General features: G+C 45.4%; 1 protein-coding gene across 6 annotated transcripts in view; it reads left to right on the top strand.

Moving 5' to 3' along the window:
• SEPTIN6 (septin 6) overlaps positions 1-21,178 on the top strand; it is a 69,139-nt gene that overhangs the window by 36,920 nt on the left and 11,041 nt on the right. For all 6 annotated transcript variants that reach the window (XM_045817495.1, XM_045817497.1, XM_045817498.1 and 3 more), the window contains 5 exons: positions 877-1,063; positions 3,824-3,985; positions 10,534-10,630; positions 14,867-15,035; positions 17,923-18,055. In XM_045817495.1, the coding sequence (XP_045673451.1) occupies positions 877-1,063; positions 3,824-3,985; positions 10,534-10,630; positions 14,867-15,035; positions 17,923-18,055 (748 nt within the window). The remainder of the gene's footprint in view (positions 1-876; positions 1,064-3,823; positions 3,986-10,533; positions 10,631-14,866; positions 15,036-17,922; positions 18,056-21,178) is intronic.

The raw sequence follows: 21,178 nt of genomic DNA, 5'->3' as shown, positions 1-21,178 counted from the left end.
CAGCAGATGATGGGGAGCTGAGAACAGAGGTAGGGCTGTAGTGAAGCTGACCTAGGAAGTTCAGAAAGAGGCGAGGCTGCAGGGCTGCTGAAATGGGGTGGGAGTGAGAAGCTTCCCAGGACAGGGAGAAGCTGAGGAGTGACTATTGTTTAAGAAGTTCCAGTAAATCTCTGACTGGTATGGCTCAGTTGATTGGGCATCTTACTACAGTACCAGAGGTTGCCAGTTCGATTCCTGCCGATTCTCTCTCCCTTCCCCCTCTCTCTAGGAATAAAGAAGTACAGTCTTTTTTAAAAAGTTAAAAAAGAAAAAGAAGTCATGGTAAAGACCTGAGGTCTGCAAAGGGTGGCTGTGCGTGGAGACTGTGTGAACTTGGGTGTATGTGTACATCTGTGAAGGCTGTGGTGAGGGTAGTATCTTTATGAAATTTTGCCCAAGTACTTACATTTTAAAGTCACAGTCTTAGAGGAAATGAGAACTGGAAAAATATCTGGCAGATATCTTCCTCAGAAGAGCCAAGTGGGGAATGCCATCGAATCTTGCAAGGCTGAGCAGAACCCAGTGCGTTCTGACAGGATTCCCTAGCAGCAAGGTCCTGGCCTCCACTGAGTACCCGGCAGAAAAGGGATTTCTGGCATAACTGGCGAAGGCTGTATGGGCGAGGTGGACATTCAGCTGGGCCATGAGGTTTAAAAAGTTAAACCTCATGGTTTAACTTTTGGTTTAATCCTGTCTAAAAGGGCAGGATTGGGATGAGAAGAGAGAAATGGGCATTCCAGAATGAAGGTGCATAGATGGGCATAAGTTGGCTCGTGTGGGGACCAAGGAGGTGGCCATTCTGAAGTGTCTGGGCCATTTTCTTACCATCCTCTTTAGCTACAAGCCCATCGTGGAATTCATCGATGCCCAGTTCGAAGCCTACCTGCAGGAGGAACTGAAGATACGCAGGGTACTGCACACCTACCACGACTCTCGCATCCACGCTTGCTTGTACTTCATCGCCCCTACAGGTCATTCCCTGAAGTCTCTGGACCTAGTGACAATGAAGAAGCTGGATAGTAAGGTATGGAAGCAGGGGCGGCTGGGTAAGCTGGGTCATTCTTACTGGTCTCTTGTACAAAGTAGAGGCCACGTTCCAGGAGAGGTCTTAAGGTTTTTTCATCCTCTCTTTTATTCCCTCTTACTCCATTAAGATGGTGCTATTGATCCAGATTCTGTGCCAAATACTTTGTTTTCCCCGCACAGGGTGCAGGTTTGCCCTGAGTTGTCTTTCTGCCCTGATCCCTCTTGGGCATACGGGTACATGCAAGCAAGATGGCTGTCCCAGTCTAGGGGCTCAGGCTTTGGCAAGGTGTTTTTTTTTTTTTTTGTTCCCATGTTAATTGGCCTGTACTAAAATCAGACATTCAAACTGGGCTTTGAAAGTTATTATTCTTGTTATCAATACTTATTTTTATAATTGCAGCTAACATTTGTTAAACTCTCATGCACCACCACCATTGTGCTAAGTACGTCATGGAGCATCTCATTGGATCCTCATAACAACCCCATGAGGCAAACAGTTCTTATCCCCTGTTTTACAGGGGAGAAAACCGGGGCTCTGAGAGGTTAAGTGACTTGCCCATTGTCATGTACCTGACTATTAGCAGAGTCTAGATTCGAATTCAGATCTGTAGCACCAAGTTCTGTTGTCTCCCGGAGACAGATGGCTGTGGGAATCAGGCATGTTCTCCTTTAAGAGAAAATGAAACATGCAAACCCCACTCCAGATATAAATTAGACAGTGATTCTTCATGTTAAAAGATTATTTGCTGGCCCTGACTGGTGTGGCTCAGTGGATTGAGTGTGTGCCTGTATACCAGGGGGTCGCTGGTTCGGTTCCCGGTCAGGGTGCATGCCTGGGTTGCAGGCTGGGTCCCTGGTGGGGGGGATGCATGAGAGACACCCACAGATTGATATTCCTCTTCCTCCCTTTCTCCCTCCCTTTTCTTCTTTCTAAAAATAAATAAATAAATAAATAAATAAATAAATAAATAAAATCTTAAAAAAGAGATTATTTGATGTACAAAAGAATTGACCACAGAATTCTTTAGAAAAAAAATAATAATTAGTACATTTTCCCCTAATATTTTATAGGTGTCTGGCACTGTGATGAGCATTTTATATGCATTATTTTATTTCAGCTTTCTAGTTATTCAGTGTGGTGGATAATATTATCATTCCCATTTTGCGTGTGAGGAAACAGAGGCACAGAGAATCAAAGATCTTCCTTAGTGTTATACAGCTTGTCATGGGTCTGGGATTCAAACTGAACTCTCCCCAACTCCAAGTTTTTTGTTGTTGTTTTTTACAAAAATCTAACTGATATGCATTTATTTAGCAGCATGTCCATTATAAAAACAGAATTTCAGCTATAATCAGAATAGAAGCAATTTTTCATTTTTCGCAGCTATGAGCTCACCACTCGTGAGTAACAAGCTGCTCTGGAAATGTTGCCACACCCTGCATGGCCTAGGGCAGCAGAGAGCCACACGGCTGGTGGCCTGGTGAGTGGGCAGGTTAAGTAAGCAGCCTTTGCCATATGTTTAGAGTATGTGGATGGAGACGTGGTGAAGAGCAAAGAGGAAAATTGGCTCTTCCTGCTGTTCCCCCTCAGCAAGGGCTTTGGCCCCCAGCCTTCCCAAAAAAAAAACTTCAAGGGAGGTGCCTCCAAGGTCCAATCTTAGAGGTGCTGCTGAGGCAAAGTGCAAGGGGGGGCAAAGTTTGTCTTCCAAGTCCAAAGTTCGCAGACCCCCTTTCACATTCTTTTCAGTGCCCCAGCATCATCCATGCACCCCGTTGGAGGCTGCTGGCAGGAGTGACTGTGCTCTCCATGTGCACCTGAGCTTGAGGGCGCTTTGTCTCACTAAGCCATGTGCATTTCGAGTTTCTTAACCTTATGGCAGTAAGAGTGTTGTCCCTTTTTGGAGGAATATCAAGGATCAGGTCAGGGGTTCAGGTGGCTTGATTTGGGGGCAGCAGTAAGCCTTTTTCCTGCTGTTTGAAATTGGGCATTTATGCTTGCTGTCTTTATGCAGAAATTAACCATGAGATTCAGGCAATATAACTCTTTGAATATGTCTCAGATCAAATTAGTAACTGAGAAGGTCTTCTTCACTTAACTGGGTTGGTTCATCAGTGTTTGCTGCCAAAAAGAGCGCCACGTGTGCATTGTCACTGAGCTCCCCGCTGCTCCCACTTCCTGCCATTCCCTCATGTAGGTCCCCATTCCACTGGCTGGGGCGAGCATGCGCTGGATGGGTTGGGACAGTTTATTGTTAGCAAGGAGTGCCTATCTTTCCCCTTGTCAACCACAGATTTCCAACTGCCATCTTCTCATTCAAATCACTGGAGCAGTGACCTTGATATGAAAATATCACACAACTCATCAATTTGGATCTGAGCTGGTAGATAGCTCATGGTTAAGACTGCAGACCGAGGAATAAGGCTAAACTTGGATTTCGATCCCAGTTCTGCTACTTACCTGCTCTGTGGGCTTGGACAAGTTATTTAACTTCTCTATGCCTCAGTTTCTCATTGGTAAAATAGTGGTAATGATACCTCCTGGGAGGGTTGTTATCAGGATTGTGTTAATTTCTGTAAAGCACTTACTTCCTCATAAGCACTCAGTTGTGATTGATTATATTATTTGGTTACAGAAGTGGCCAGTCCTAAACCACTGGGTTGAGCTGCGCCCTCTGTCAGCCAGTCAGAAATCCTAAGCCGTGCTGCTGTCGGTTGCAGATTATCAACAATGTTCCCACCTGGCTCCTTTCTCCCGTAGGTGAACATAATCCCCATCATTGCCAAGTCGGATGCCATTTCTAAGAGTGAGCTAACAAAGTTCAAAATCAAAATAACCAGTGAGCTTGTCAGCAACGGGGTCCAGATCTACCAGTTTCCTACAGATGACGAGTCGGTGGCAGAGATCAATGGAACTATGAACGTGAGTGGGAGCACAGGGGTTCAATGTGCTGACTGTTTGCTCTTTATTCTATTTCACCCAACAGCTGTCAGACATCTTCACCATCCATTTTACTGTAGTCAATTCTTGGTTATCTGAGTCTCAGGTATTTGTGAGAGAGAATGCAGAATGAAACAGCTCTATCCTGGGGCTGCTTCAAAGCAGAGTAGAGGTTGAAGGAGGAAAAGGCTAAGTCCAGGAAGAGTCTGGAGTGGGGGGATTCAAACCTCTCCCTCCAACCCCCTCTTTGATGCTGCTCTGGTCTAGGCCAGGCAGCCCCCCAAGGGGACCGCTGGATGGGCAAACATTCTTTGTTTGTAACTGAAACAAAGCACTATGACAATTGATTTCGGTGAATGAAGGAAAGGCTAAAAAAAATTGTCTGGCTTTGGAGACTCAAGGATAATCTGTACTCAGATAATCAAGCTTTCTGCCCCTGTGAGGAAAAATGATATATGGCCTACAATTTTTCTGGTGACTAGGGAAATGTTATTTTTTATGTTTCAGGGTTGTGCTTTGGTTTATTAAGTGTGAATGACTTTTTGAAAAAGCAACTTGCCATCTTGCCTGTCCTCCCTCACTCCTCCCCCACTACAGGAATGAGTAATGAAGAAGGCAGAGAGTCAAACATCTCCTCATGCTTCTTTACAATGTGTTGATGCTGTTGCTGTGAAATCTTCAATGTTATGATTTCAAGGAGACAGCTAATAGCTTTCAGAAAGCCTCTGCTTTGGGAACAGATTTCTTTTTTTCTACTGAGAGGCATCAGTTTTTCCTAATGACATAATGCCTGGGTATAGCCCAACTCAGGAAAGCCTGGTAATAAAAGCCATTTTTAGAAACTTCCTGCTGCCACTGCCCAGCAAGTTATCATTCTAGCATCAGCGGCCACCTCTTATGAATTGGCCAACAAATTTGTATAGTAGGGCAGCAAGTCATTGTCTCGCCTGACTTTCCGCTTATCAGTACACTTGAGACCTGTTCTTAGAAATCCCTCCTTATCTTTGATAAGTCTGGCCCAAGAGGAAGGCTGTGCGGCCTGTGATAGGTAGAATTATACCTCTCGTGCTCCGACCAGTCGTGAGCATGAGAGAAAAAAAAGATTGGTGCTTATTTCCTCAAGAAGTCAGGATGTTGGAGTCAGTAGTCCAAAGTTTGCTAGTATTTCACTTTGAAAAAAGAAATGTTTTTCCTTTTTTAAAATGAAAGTTGACATGACATTTTATATTAGTTTCAGGTGTATAACATACATAATGATTCAACATTTATATTCCTCATGATGTGATCACCTCGATAAATCTAGTAACCATCTGTCACTATGCAAAGTTATTATAATAATATTGATTATTTTTCTTATGCTGTATTTTATATCCTTATGACTCATTATTTTATAACTGAAAGTTTAGTGAATTTAGGGTTATCCCTATAAAAACATTGCTCAGCATGCATTCCCTGGCATTTCACCATGCTTTTCTGAGTGGGAAGGACAGGGCGGGCCTCCAGCTAGTGTGCCTGGGATTGGGCATGGTCGTGGGAAGGGGGCATGCATGGGAATGCTATGTGTTATGTGTGTGGTGATGCGCGACAGGATGGGAGGTTGTTGCCAAAAATACATACAGAGGATTGCTCAGCCTGCCTACTACCATTAAATGGTGTCGAAAGTCCCCAGGGTCTTTGGATCAGCTGTGGCATACAAAGCTGCATCATCAGGGATCTGTGCTTGGGTGGTAGGAGGAATGGGTGCTGGCTTTTCAATTCTGGATTTGACTCTAGCCCCCCAGCCTCAGCCACCCTAGCCAATTACTGTGGGAACTGGATTGGAAGAAGTAGTAGAAGCCTCTTGCCTAAGTGCAGAAGACTGTACAGCCATCTTGCCATTCACTACTAAGGATTTCTATGGCAGGAAATGAAAGCAATGAAGTCTTAGCCTCCCCCTTGACTTATGGGTGGCTCTGGAAATCCTGATTTCAGATTGACGGATTTGCAAGACAAGGTTGTGAGAGATCTTGTGGCATTCTACTTTCAACCCATGCTCTAATAACTCTCAAGTTTGTAGATTTTAATGTTAAAAATTGCTGTGTTGTTCAAATCAAATGTCCTTTGAGTAGCTCAAACCATGGCCAGGGACCAGGCAACTAGCTCAATTATTCTACTTGGCTCACTTGATTGGCCATCTGTGAGGTCTTGGGTTTGACCCCCATAAAGTATTTGGTCACATGGGTGACCTGCAGGGTCACAGGGAGACCCACAGACACAAGCCTGCCCCTTCTTTTCAAGCAGCAGTGCCATTTTTGTTGTGTGTACACACCTTTGTGGGAATCACCAAGGGTCGACTTGAGAGAGAATCAGGCATGCTTTTGCTCAGTTGCCAGTAGGGGCCTGAAATGGGGGCGAGCATAGCCAGCAGCATGACTGGGAAATCCTGTCCACCCTGGGAGGGAGCCACGCCCAGTGGGGATATTGTCAGACGCGGAGGAAAGGGCCCTGGTGGTCTATTTTACTGGGCTGAGGGGAACGATTATGTGCCCTCCCAAAGTATAATGGATGTAGTGGAAACAGAATAGAATAATTCATGCCAATTGGATCATCAGACATTTTAAAATGTGCCAAGAAGAATTTTAGGTAGACATGAGGCAGGAAAGGTAGTGCATCTGGGACTAGACTCATAAGATAAAGCTTGAGGCCATCTCTTGTTGAGGTTGTTTTTTTTTTTTTTTTTAAGATTTTATTTATTTTCAAAGACAGGGGAAGGGAGTAAGACAGAGATGGAGAGAAATGTTGATGTGCGAGAGATACATCGATCAGTTGCCTCTCACACGCCCCCAACTGGGGACCTGCCTGCAACCCAGGCCTGTGCCCTGACCAGAAATCAAACAGGCAACCTTTTTGTTCTCAGGCAGGTGCTCAATCCAGTGAGCCACACCTGCCAGGGCTCTTGTTGAAGTTTTCTGAGACTGAGGCATCTCACCCCTAGGGGCATCTCATCAGAGGTCTTCTGGGTGAGAGTGTTCCACGGACTCCCCATAGGAGCCTGTCACTGTTTCAGCAGCAGCACTGTCTTACATCTGTCAGAGTCTCTGCTCTGGCTCCACATATACCAAGTGTTACCCTTGGGAGTATGATGGGGGTACCTTCTCTCTGCTCTTCTTGACTCCATTTTGGTTGTCATAGCCATCAGTCTTTCAAGAGCAGCAGAACGAGGGCCGGAGCCTGGTCCCATGATTTCCCGCCCTTCACAGTTAGATGATGTCTAGCAAATGCCTTTAGCTGGAAGGCAGAACACAGGCTGCCCTGAATGACTGGGGGAGGCTGGCATCTAAAGTGTGGTGTCCTGCTCTGGCTGGTGTGGCTCAGCGGATTGACCACCAGCCTGCAAACCAAAGGGTCGTGGGTTTGATTCCCAGTCAGGGTATGTGCCTGGGTTGTGGGCCAGGTTGGGCGCCCCCCCCCCCCCCCGCCAGTAGGGGATGCACAAGAGGCAACTACACATTGGTATTTCTCTTTCTCCTTTCCTTCTCCTCTGTCTAAAAATAAATAAAAAAATATTTTTAAAAAGACATTTTAAGAAAATAAAAAGACATTTTAAGAAAATAAAGTGCGGTGTCCTCACTTCTTCCTGGGAAGATTTGGGCATGAGAGTTAGGGACCTAACTCTCATTTAATCTTTCTGTATGCCAATCCCCCAAAATCACAAATGGGGTTGATCATAACCACCCTGTAAGGCTGTTGTGATAATCAAATGATATCTGCCTGGGAGCACTGGGAAATGATATCCTTGCATAGACTTATCAGAATAGAACTCGCTGCTGTAAAAGAGTGTGCCATGGGAGGTCTCTATACCCCTCTGCAGCTGCCTGGGTGGGAGCTGTGTCTTTTAGAATGGGGAGGGGCAAAATGACAGCAGTTTAAGGAAGAGGGGAAGCAAGCGACCCTGTCATTCTAACAATGTCTCTTGGAGACAGTAACAGGCCCAAGAGAATACTGACATTTTTATTCTTTTATTCTCTTTTTGTCCCCCCCTTTTCTCTTGAGCCCAGAGAAATACCTTCTACTCCACACAGCCTCCTCCTCCATCACTTTCAGTTGAGAGCCCACAATGTGTGAGGAGGATACAATGTGGTTTCTCTTTCTCACCTCTTCCCTCAGTCTAGCCCTCTGCCACTGATGCCCCTTGTGTCATGTGCCCAAAGCTTTGGGGTCTCTGTAGGAAAGACAATATTTTCCTGGATAAGGTTTCAGGGTGCTTTTGGGGCTCCCGACATGTCTTGGGTCCCTGAGTGGGAATGAATTGTGCCCGAATGACACCCTGGGGCTGGCAGAAGTCAGAGATCACTGGTCCTTGGGCAGGGTTTTTTGAGATTTTAGTATGCTCTTTGTGTCACATGTGCAATGACCCTCATGATGATTCAGTGCCCTAGTAGGGCTGATGAAACATTTCCCACCTTCACCCTTTGCCCACCTTCTGTATCCATGGCCTCCTCTTTCCCTATTTCCTATGTCCCCATTTCGGGGATGGTCAGTGGGGTAGGAAGGGACAAACCGATGACACATTGAGAGAAGCTGAGAGAGGATGAGGAAGAGCCACTTCATCTGCATGGCCAAGTACCTTGGGGGATAAGCAGATGTCCTGGAACTGAGCTCCTGATTAAGTCCTGTGTTTTCCACTCCTAAAAACATTCTTGGCATACGGAGCTAGAAGAGAATAGAGAGGAAGGATTGGCTGTGAGATCAGTGCACAGATTAAATAAACAAAAAATATTTGCTTCAAGTTTCCTAGAATTGAACTGCCACTTATAATCTGACCTTGCACAACCAGTTCACCCTAGGGTTTGGAGCGCTCACCTCCTCTGCTGCTCCAACCTCTAAAAGGGTGTGTGGCAGACCTGCAGGCCCTTCACGTCAGAGAGACCACCCCTTGCTCTGCCCCTTACTACTGTGTGCTTGCTGGCAAGTCACTTAGCTCTTCTGGACCTCAGTTTCTTCTTCTATAAAATGGGATAATAAAAACATCTATTTCAAGCATTGTTGTAAGGATTCAATGCGGTAATGTAATGTAGAGCACCTGGTATGGAGTATCTGGAGTTGAGTGAATTGCTGCTTCCAATATCAGTTCTTTAGCTACAATACTATTAGTACAATTGCTACGGCCTACTCTGCAGCCTGCTTTGACTTCCTATTAAGTTAGCTGCTCCCTCCTCCATGTTCCTCTAGCCCTTGAGCCTCTGTTTATAATCTGGACCTTAGTCTAGTATTATTGTTGGCATGTCTGTCCCCTACCAGACTGTGCCCTCTCCATGGGCAGGCTCTGAACTTTTTCAATGTTGTATTTTTTTTAATGCCTAGCACATAGTGCGAGCTCAGTAAATATTTATAGAATGGAAAAATGAGCCTACAAACCGAGGCCTGTTTCTCCAAGCAGGCTAAGAAAGTTCCAGTGGATTTTTTACTTGTCCACTTGCAAAGTCCTTTCAGGTAAAGCCCTGCCCAGAATCACCTGGATTATAAACAGTAGTTATTCAGTGGTTCCATTTGGCCAGTGGTCACTCAGCACTTATAATCTGGGCTGCTTGCTCCTTGCAGAAGGGCTGCTTTCCCAGGCCCCACACTGCCAAGTGGGGACAGCTGCCTCTGCTCTGATGCATGAAGCCTACATTAGCCAGGCCTCCCTCCTCATCAGGCCCTGCAAGCACCAAGCTCAGACCCCTGTTTGTACTTGGTCTTTCTTCTCTACTATTTCCATGGCCTTGCCACTGCCATTCAAGGAGTATTTTATGAAGCGCCTAGTGTGTGCAGGGCACCAGAGCATGCATTTGAGCCCTTGGTCATATTCTGTCATATATTTTGGGATATGTAAATCTAGCATCCCCAGCAGGATTGTAAGCTCCCAGAGGGTGAGGGAGTATGTCTCTTACTTCTTTTGTCTCTTTTACAGGACCTAAAACAAAACCCAGCATGGTCATGGGCATGTGGATGAATATTTACGGACTTCTAGGCTTAAGAGTTCAGTGTGAGCTCTTGCTCCAGGGAAAGAAGAGAACAAAGTGCACACAGTTCAGTCAGCAGTGTGGTTTCAGTATATACCTATTCTCAGGGCTCACACTCTGGGGAAGGGGGAGGGCCAGCACTCCCAGTACTCTTGTTCTCCTTTAACCTCTTGAGCCACACATAGCCCCTCTCATCCCACTCAGCCACCTTTCAAAGGCTCTTCCCCTCAGCAACTGTAAATACTGAAGAGCTAGCTAATCTGTGTATCTGCTTATTATTCTATTGATTTTCTGTCTTTGTCTGTTCCCTATGTATTCAACCATGTCATTGTTACCTTTTATTGTGAGTCTCTGAACAGCAGAAGTCTGGACTAGACCTCTTATCCCCAGACAGCTCAGGAGTTTAAGAAATACCTCTTGATGTTGACAACAGTGAGGGACACTGTAGTGCTGAGGGCCTGAGGCCCAGGAGGTGAGCAGCAGTTGCATTGTAGGAGCTGTGCCTTTCTCCTTGAGTTCTGAGCTTTTGTTTGCCTTCTATTTCAGGCCCACCTGCCTTTTGCTGTCATTGGCAGCACAGAAGAACTGAAGATAGGCAACAAGATGATGAAGGCTCGGCAGTATCCTTGGGGCACCGTGCAGGGTGAGTGAATTTCCAAGAGACAGGGAGCCCTTTCTGTCTGTTGCATTGCCTGACCCCAGGCACTGGGGGACCAGTTCCAAACTTGTACTGGAGCAAGGTGGGAAGACCATGTGTACTTGTCTGAGTGCACCAGGAGGCTGACAACAGTGTTCAAAGCAGTGTTGCTCCTAATAGTGAATAATTAGAAACAACTCAGATATCCATTAAAAATAAATGGATGAATTGCGAGATGTTCATGTAATGAGATACTACACTGCAATGAAAATGAATGGGAACTTCCGGCCAAGATGGAGGCGTAGGTAGACACACTGTGCCTCCTCGCACAACCAAGATAAGGACAACAACAATTTAGAAACAAAATAACAACCAGAACTGACAGAAAATTGACCTGTATGGAAGTCCGACAACCAAGGAGTTAAAATAGACACATTTATCCAGACTGGTACGAGGGGCGGAGAGGGGTCATGGCAAAAAAAGTGGTGGCACCGGGCGTGCACAAGGCAGCACCTGACAAACCCAGGACGCGCAAGACACAGCGGGTGGACCCTGGGCGCGGGGTGGCAATGGGCAGACCCAGAGAGGCGGCAATCGTGAAGTGAGGCACTGCGTGCAAGGTGACTGGCTGACCAGGAGATGAACCAGGAGAAACTGGGGAGCCAGACAGACTGCACAACCCAGGGTCCGAGTGCCAGGAAATAAAGCCTCAAATCACCAACTGAAAATACCTGTGGGAGTTGAGGTGTCGAGAAAGACTCCCAGCCTCACAGGAGAGTTCGTTGGAGAAACCCACAGGGTCCTAGGAATGTACACAAACCCACCCACTGGTGAATCAGCACCAGAAGGGCCCAGTGTGCTTGGGGGAAGCAGTGGAAGGGACTGAAATTCAACAGAGAGTGGAGCAAGCACCATTATTCTCTCTTGGACCCCTGCCCCATATACTGTGTGTCACAGCCCAGCAACTGGGTTGCCCTGTCCTGGTGAGCACCCAAGGCTCTTGCCCTCATATGTAACAGGCACGACAAGACAAAAAAAAAAAAAGGCCCAAATGGAAGAACAGATCAAAGCTCCAGAGCAAATAAAACTAAGTGACGAACAGATAGCCAACCTATCAGATGCGCAGTTCAAAACACTGGTGATCAGGATGCTCACAGAATTGGTTGATTTTGGTCACAAATTAAATGAAAAAATGAAGGCTACGCTAAGAGAAATGAAGGAAAATGCACAGGGAACCAACAGTGATGGGAAGGAAACTGGGGCTCAAATCAATGGAGTGGACCAGAAGGAAGAAAGAAACAACCAACAGAAAAGAGTGAAGCAACAAGAATTAAAAAAAAAAATGAAGAGAGGCTTAGGAATCTCCAGGACATCTATAAATGTTCCAACATCTGAATTATAGGGGTACCAGAAGGAGAAGAGGCAGAGCAACAAGTGGAAAAGTTATTTGAACAAATAATAAAGGAGAACTTCCCCAATCTGGCAAAGGAAATAGACTTCCAGGAAGTCCAGGAAGCTCAGAGAGTCCCAAAGAAGTTGGACCCAAGGAGGAACACACCAAAGCACGTCATCATTACATTAGCCAAGATTAAAATGAAGGAGAGAATCCTAGAAGCAGCAAGAGAAAAGGAGACAGTTACCTGCAAAGGAGTGCCCATAAGACTGTCAGCTGATTTCTCAAAAGAGACCTTACAGACAAGAAGGGGCTGGAAAGAAGTGTTCCAAGTCATGAAAAACAAGGACCTGCACCCAAGATTACTCTATCCAGCAAAGCTTTCATTTAGAATGGAAGGGCAGATAAAGTGCTTCTCAGATAAGGTCAAGTTAAAGGAGTTCATCCTCACCAAGCCCTTATTTTATGAAATGTTAAAGGGACTTATCTAAGAAAAAGAAGATAAAAACATGTATAGTGAAATGACAGCAAACTCACAATTATTAACAACCACACCTAAAACAAAAACCAAAAGAAACTAAGCAAACAACTAGAACAGGACCCAAAGCACAGAAATGGAGATCACATGGAGGGTTAGCAACAGGGGAGTGGGAGGAGGAGAGAAGGGGGAAAGGTACAGAGAGTAAGTAGCATAGATGGTAGGTAGCAAATAGACAGGGGAGGGCAAGAATAGTATGGGAAATGTAGAAGCTAAAGAACTTATGACACAAGGACATGAACTAAAGCAGGGGAATGGGTGGGAGAGGGTGTGCAGGGTGGAGGGGAATGAAGAGGGGGAATGGGACAAGTGTAATAGCATAATCAATAGAATATACTTAAAAATTAATAGAAGAAAATGAATGGGTTATAGTTACATCTATATGAATACATCTCAGAAGGGCTGAGCTAAATAAGTGATAGAAGAGTACATGTTGTATGATTCCCATTTACATGAATTTCAAAAGTAGACAGAACTAAATAAGTAGACAATATATATATATATGTCTTATAAGACACCAGTGACCCTATAGCACTACTGGAATTTTCCATGGGTAAAAGTAGACTGGTTGTCAGAGTTGTGCTAGGTTTTGGACTTCTCTGCTATTTGTGGCTGGGTATGCTCCATTGGGAACATTTGCAAATGGTTGCTGAAGCAACAGTCCAACACAGGGAATGAATTTGTGTTCTAAGAGACAAGAGCCTGAGGTGACACGAGGAGAAGCCAGCAGGCATGGTTCTTCCAGTGACTTCCTCCAACTTAGACCACCGCACAACTAATGAAGAAAGCAGTTTTTGAACTTTTTTTCTTGTAAGCCAGGGTTCACTGTTGTATTTGGGTGAGGAAGAAGCTGTGTATTGTTTGGGTAGCCTATGGGGGCATTAGAGTCACTCCTTACTGACCAGCAGGGATCACTGTCCAGAGATGGAAGAAGAGATGGTCCTGAAAAGTTGCCTGACTGAAGCAATTGTTGATATTAGCTTCTGTTCTCTGACATGAGGTTTTATCCCAAAGGCAACGGGCCTTAAGCAGAGGGGTTCTGTAAGCTAATTTGGGCTTCGGAAGATTGCTGACTTGTGACTGTGCTCACTCTGTCATCCTGGACCCCTCCCTGCCCCTACTACCTTCTCCCACAACCTGAAAAACAGAATCTGGGGTGAGTGGGCCTGTTCATCATCTCAGACCTCTCCATCCCCACATGGTCAGGCTAGACACTCCCACTCGGACACAGTGGAGCCATATTTGGAGATACGTGCCAGAGCACTGCTCACAACCTTATGTTCCCACCAGAAATCTACATTGCTATGATTTGGTCCACATCTCTGTCCTTCTTAGCTACTGCCCCAAATGCAGACCTTTGCCACACTCTTTTGAGGATGGGGTTTGTCCAGTCAGGCTACAAAGTGGGGTCCAATCCATCCCAGTCACTATTGCTGCTGTCAGGCCATTATCCACCCTGTAAGAAACACCTCCTTTGAAGCTTCTCCCATCCAGATGGGCCATACCCCTCCTTGTCACTGTCAACTATTGATTTCTTAGTTCTTTCCCCATAGTTTTTGGGGACTTTGACACCTGGTTATGGCCTTTCCCCCTGCTTTATATGACCTGGACTGGAATCCTAACCCTGCAATTTAATAACTTTGTAACCTTGCCTAATCTCATCGAGACCTTGTAAAACCTATTCCCTCCTCTGCCTGATAAATTTCTATTCTTCCTTAGAGAGTCATCATAGTGGTTGCCTCTCTGGTTGAACCCTTCACTCTCCCATGAGCTCTTAGGTCCCCTCCTCTTCTGGGATTTTATTGCACCTGGGCTGTCTACCTTTGTTTTTGTAATTTTTGTATTGTATTGAATTCGTCTGTTTGCATCTGTTCTTCCACTAAACTGCTGAGGACAAGACTCCATGACTTTGTTTCTGAATTCCCAATGCCTCATGCAGTACTGGGAACAAAGATTCCACAAGTATTTATTGGACAAGTGGCTGAATGTGCATGTGCCATTGTCCTAAAAGTGGTGCAGGGCAAGCACTCCTGTGAGTGTCTGATTGGTGAACTGAGGTTGAGGTGCTCCTGAATGTCTGGGGAGATTTTTTTTATGGTTTTGCAGTTTTCTATTACCATCATTCTTGTTTGTAAGTTTTCATTTGCCTTAGCAGTAGAAAAGTAAATCAGGAGGCAGTCAAATTTGCAAGATCTGCATACAGATCGAAAGGCGATATCGCTGTAAGACATTCCGCCTCTCATTTCACCATTTCTGCTTCTTCTGGCCTTCCTATCAATATACTATTAATCTCCCAACCCATGCTATGCAGTTGAAAACGAGGCCCACTGTGACTTTGTGAAGCTGCGGGAGATGCTAATTCGGGTCAACATGGAGGACCTCCGGGAGCAGACCCACAGCCGGCACTATGAGCTGTACCGCCGCTGCAAGCTGGAGGAGATGGGCTTCAAGGACACTGATCCCGACAGCAAACCCTTCAGGTATCTCTCACACACCACTTCAGCCCAGCTTAGCCCAGCCAGCCCAGGGTATGGGGAAGCTTCACCCTAGAGCATCCACAGGGGATTAGCACACAGGTGCTGAGACCAAGAGCAGCACAACTCAGTCACTTGCCAATTTTACCTTCCAGTCCCTCTCTGCCTTCCCGGCGGAGCTGTGGCCAGGTGGGCTTGGTGAGCAGTGGGTCAGGGAGGAGACCCATAGGCCTAGCAAGGTCAACGATCTCACTGCTACAAGTGTGTACACACAGCAGCTGCAGCCAGCTCTACCGAAGGGGGGACCCTAAGCTGGGGCCTTCTTCCCCAGAACGGCAGCTCATGCCTGGCATATGCCCCACTTTCTTCATCAGGCTCCTGCTGCTCTGTCCAGTATCCAGTGTGTTCTTTACCCTCCAGCCCATTACCAAATCCAGATGGGATCAAGTAGTAGTCATTGTACATATATCGATGAACTTTAGGCTCTTCAGTCACTGTCAAGTACAAGTTTTGTTTTGACCAGAGGATGTTAATAATTATTGACATACTGCTTTTTTTCATACTTCTTAAATCAGAATCTAAGATGCTTCCAGAGAAGAGGAATGGTTTTGAAAGCAGTTTACTCTGTTAATAGGAGCAATGTGTGAAGTACAAGTGTCTGATCTTGATACCTGATATAAGTCCCACATTTTAAATGACCGTGTGTTGCTATTTACCAGAGCTTGGTCTCCTTTCTCGAAATGTAAGGACTTGATAAGCAAGTGACGGGGAGGCTTTGGGCTAAGAAGGCTATCACATAGCCTTTGAGATCCACAGTACCTGCTCACAGTGGAAACCCGGCCTGGGGGTAAAGCATAGCCAGTCCTTCAGGGTTGCCTCATTGTGGAGGGGCAGGTAGTCCCCTTCAGGGACAGAGGCCACTGGAGCTTCCAGGGTTGGAGGAAGGTGTGCTTGTCTCTCCATTGGGTGCTTCCTTAGTTTTCTCTATCCTTCCTCTCCACCTGCTTTAATCTGCGTCTGTGGAAGGTGTGCCTCTAGCTGTTCTTCTAGCCCCCTCCCCTCTTCCTTTGCTCCATCCTGCACACCCGTTACCTGTGTCTTTGCCCTCTGCACTCCTCTGCTGGCTCATGTTGCATGCAAATATTATCATCCTAAAGAAACTCACCCTTAACTGCTCCTCCTCACCAGCCTCTGTCTTGTCAAGAAATTCTGCTCTTACAGGAAAGAGAAAGAGTTGCTCTGTATTTATTGACTTCTGACCCCACCATGTCACTGAAATGCCTCCCTCCAAGGTCAGCAATCACACGCTCATGGCCAGTTACATTGTGGCCTCTAAGTCTCGTCTTTTTTTTTTTTTAATCTCAGTGTTTGATACTCCTCCTTGTTGCCTCCTTCCTGAAGTTCTCTCTGCCTTTGGCTTTCTACCACTGGTTTGGCTGGTTTCAGTCCTCTGTCTCTTGCTACTCCTTCTCAGCTTCATTGGCAGGCTCATTTTCCTCAGCTTACTTCTTTAAATGTTGTGCTCCAGGATTCTTTTCCTAGGGTCTCTGGTTCTTTTACTCTCTATTCTCTTTGCAGCTGGGTATTTCTCCTCTCACAGCCCTAACTACTGCCTAGAAATAGGTGAATCCCAGACTAAAATCTAATGTTTCACCTCTAAACCCATTGATCTAACTATACCCTGCATGTTTTCACTCAGACATTCCATAGGTAACGCTCTTGAAACTCAGGTTGTCTAAAATTTAAGTCACCTTCTTCCCTCTTAACCATACTTCTCCAGTGTTCCGTGTTGCAGCTCATGGCACCACCATTCATTCACCGGCTTGCCCAAGCCAAAAAAACAAAACAAAACAGAATAATCTTTGAGTCCTAAGTCCCGGGAGTTCTGTCCCCTTACTATTCCTCTAGGTACCTCAGGTCCCCCATTCCTTGCCAGTTCTTAACATTAAGATCCTGTCATTTCATACTTGGATTGTTGGGAAGTCTGTCCTTTATGCAACAGCCAGAGTGGTCTTTCTCATTTTCAAAGTGGATCAAGTCAGTCTTCCTGCTTAAAACCTTACCATGGATAAATGTCCAAGTCTTGTATGGCATCCAGCATCTGCTTTCTCTTGCCAGACTGAGGAACTTCATATCCCACTGCTCCACAGCTTATTCCAGCCGTGTTGGACTGTGCATGGCCCCCCCAGTATGGCAGTCTCTCTCCACATGTGCTTTTCCACATGCTGCTCTCCTCGGAGCACAATTCTTCCTCTTTTTCACCAGGTTAATGCCTATTTAAAACCAAGTCCAGGCCTGGGGCAGGGAGATTTAGCCTAGGCATCTCCCACCAAACTGTGAGTTCCTTGATGGCAGGCATAATGGCTGTTGCTGTAGATGTTGAGTGACTAGCATTACTGTCACTCGGTCTTGTGTTTAGCACATGGTGGAGTCTCACCAAGTGTTTATTACAAGAGTTCATTAATGTGGTCAGTTTCAGAGCCAGGACCTGGCAGCGGAGTGGAGTGGGCAGATCCACAGTAAAAGACAAAAGGCCCAGTTTCTGGTCCTACTTCTGACTCTAAGTAGCTGTGTGGTCTTGAGAGCAAGTCACCTACCTCTCTGGGCCTGTTTGCTCACCTGTAAAATGAGAGTATAGAAGCAGATGTTCTAAGTCACTGCCAGTTCTAAATATCTCTCAAGGTCCCCAGGGCTACCCCATTACGTTCAAGCAGCCCTGTGATTCTGCTGTCACATGCCAAGCCAGCTGCCCACAGCTTTGTGGTACTGTTTTTGCACCTGTCCCAAAATCGGGAAAGGAGGGTAGGAGAACCCAGGGAGGACCACTGGGGTAAGTGTTCATCAACTAGGAGCCATTCCAAAGGCAGGGGAAGTAACCTGACCATGTTTGCAGTTTACAGGAGACATATGAGGCCAAAAGGAATGAGTTCCTAGGAGAGCTCCAGAAAAAGGAAGAGGAGATGAGACAGATGTTTGTCCAGAGAGTCAAAGAGAAAGAAGCTGAACTCAAAGAGGCAGAGAAAGAGGTAAATGTGAGCCTGGGTGATAGGTGGGAAGGGAAAATTGGCTGAGCTTGGGCACCTCAGGGGCTTCTGCCCCAACAGCACAGCCAGCCAGAGCCTTGCAGCCTCCGGGTAAGAACGGGGCACAGCACGTGCAGCCCTGCCTTGGCTGGCACAGAGAGAGCTGCAAGACATCTGTGTTTCCTTGGTTTCTCATTCCCCAAAGCCAGGGTGTTTAGTCATTCTGTGTTACTGAATTCTCTACAGCAGTGCAGTCCATCTGGTAGCCACTAGCCACATGTGGCTATTGAAATAGAAATTAAGTAAAATTAAATAAAATTTAAAACTCAGTTCCTCAGTCACATTAGCTGCATTTCAAATGCTCAATCCTCATGTGACTAGTGGCTATGGTATTGGACAGGACAGATACAGAACATTTCCACTGCCGCAGAAGGTTCTATTGCGCAGCACTGCTCAAAAGTCAAGACCTCACACAGCCTCTTGGGGACAGGTGTGAACTGATTCTTTTCTCTCTTCTGGGACTTTGGAGCTCAGTAGCGATAATTGATGACTTTCTTGACTGCCCTGCCCCATCCCAACTGCTCTGATGGCCATGGGGAAAGATGGTTCCAGGCATTCCTGGGTACCTTATTAAAACCTAAAACAGTAACAGCTGGGGCACTTCCCTAGTCATTTGGATATTCTGTTACATTTCATGGTGGCATTAAAGAAACATCTGTGTGGCTCTAGCACGTTTTTAAACTACAGTTTAATGGTCCCTCTGGGGTTTTCATTACTCAAGCCAGGCCTAATAGAGTACGGTTAGTCCTCTAACTGTTGCCTTGCCTCCTAGGTCTCCCTACCACTCCACCCACTGCTGCCCAATGCAGTGGCCTCAACTACAGTCTGGGTCACATGAACAATTGCTTCCCCTCTCTGGGCCTTGAGACCCATGATGAACAGAAGCACTTAATTTCTTCCCAAGTCTCTTTCCTGGTAATCTGCTATGACTCTCTAGGGTTATCACTGAAGCCCAGAATGAGGGTATTGATTTTATTTCAGTTTCATTTTTCAAAAACAAATGTCACCTAGGCCTTTAAGGAGGAGAGGTAAGAGGAGCTCAAAGAGAGATGAATGAAAAGCCAACGGACAAAAGCCAGGTTAAGGCAACTGATCAGCAGAGCTTCCACTACCCTACTCCAAGGGACTAGTAAAAGCTGGTTTACACTGCAAGCCTGTCATCCATCACCCCTTACTAAATGATAGTCCCAAATACCTCTAGGACCTGGAGACCTGACCTCCTTCATGGCATACTGCAAGTGCTACAGAATCCTAAATTCTCTTTTTAATCCTCAAAAAAAATTGGCCCTGGCTAGTGCAGCTCAGTGGATTGAGCACAGGCTGCAAACCAAAGGATCGCTAGTTTGATTCCCAGTTAGGGCACATGCCTGGGTTTCGGGCCAGGTCCCCTGCAGGGGGCACACAAGAGCCAACCACACATTGATGTTTTGCACTCTCTCTCTTTCTCCCTCCCTTCCCCTCTGTCTAAAAATAAAGAAATAAAATCTTTTTAATAAAGATTGTATTTATAAAATAAATAAACAATTTTATTTATAAAAATAATTATAAAATAAAGATTTTATTTTAATTAAATAATTTATTAAACAAACAATTGTTTATTTAATGAAATTATTTATTTAATGAATTATTAATACATAATAATTTACCCATTAAATAAAATTATTTATTTATTTATTTTATAAATACAATTAAAAGGTTTTATTTATTTATTTTTAGACAGAGGGGAAGGGAGGGAGAAAGAAAGGGAGCAAAACATCAATGTGCGGTTGCTGGGGGCCATGGCCTGCAACCCAGGCATGTGCCCTGACTGGGAATCAAACCTGTGATGCTTTGGTTCACAGCCTGCGCTCAATCCACTGAGCTATGCCAGCCAGGGCTAATAAAATCTTTTTTAAAAAGTGAAATTATGCTTGGTCTACTCTTACTGTTTAAGGTAGTTTATCTCATTCTAGTTTGTTACCGCCTATACCTCTTGTTAAAAGAAATTTTATTTATTCATTGTTAGAGAGACAGGGAGGAAGGGAGAAAGAGAGAGAGAAACATTGACCAATTGCCTCTTATATGTACCCCAACAGGGGACTTAACACACAACCCAGGCATGTGCCCTGACCGGGAATCAATTGAGTGAACTTTCACTTTGAGGGATGACCCCCAACCAACTGAGCCACATTGGTCTGGACATCACCTGTACCTAATGATCCACTTACCACAGTGGCATAACAGAATATTCTCGCTGGTCTCTGGCTCTATTCAGGGCTAATTAAACCTCCCCTTGGTCAAGGCTGAGGTTTCCACACTCATTCCGTTTTGTAAAACGTTTTAAAAAAAATCTCTTTCCATGTCTAAGAACAAGTATTTCCTTTGATCAGCTTTAGCATTGCTGAGGTTCGCTTTGTAATCCATGGTGATCCTCCCTGACTGGAGGGGATGAGAAACGCCAGGGGCCCTAACATGTTGGGAGATCTCACTATCCAATACTCTATAGAATGGATGAACCTTGGTTGGGCAAATTCCTTAACTTCCTTCACCTTCTATTTCCTCACAAAATGCAGATACCAAAAGAACCTACCCCCTAGGAGTGTTGTGACAATTAAATGAGTTAATACATACAAAGTTCTTATAAAAGTCAGTGCCTGATCTACAATAAGCACTCAATAAATGTTATACTATTATAATTGATATTACTAACCACGTGGTAACTCATTTTATTTTTTTATCCTCACTCGGGGACATTCTTACTGATTTTTAGAGAGAGGGAAGAGAGGGAGAAAAAGAGGGAGAGAAACATTGATGTGAGAGCAAAACATCAGTCAGTTGCTTCCCATGCACCCCAACCAGGGACTGAACCCACAACCCAGGCATGTGCCCTGGTTGGAAATCGAACCCTTCTTGATCTTTCAGTTTACAGGGCGATGTTCCAACGAGCTGAGCTATACCCTCCAGGGTCCATGTGGTAAATCTTTTAAATAAAATGTTTGATTAAACAAAATGCACAGTTCTTTGACTATATTTAGGAGTAGAAACTTGGAGGTAAAATGGCAGGAGGAGACTATCCAGAACACAGTA

Source organism: Phyllostomus hastatus, unplaced genomic scaffold (assembly GCF_019186645.2).
Source record: "Phyllostomus hastatus isolate PE091 unplaced genomic scaffold, TTU_PhHast_1.1 phas_scaffold_28, whole genome shotgun sequence".
Taxonomy (NCBI): Eukaryota; Metazoa; Chordata; class Mammalia; order Chiroptera; family Phyllostomidae; genus Phyllostomus; species Phyllostomus hastatus.
This window is presented reverse-complemented; position numbering and strand designations above follow the sequence as displayed.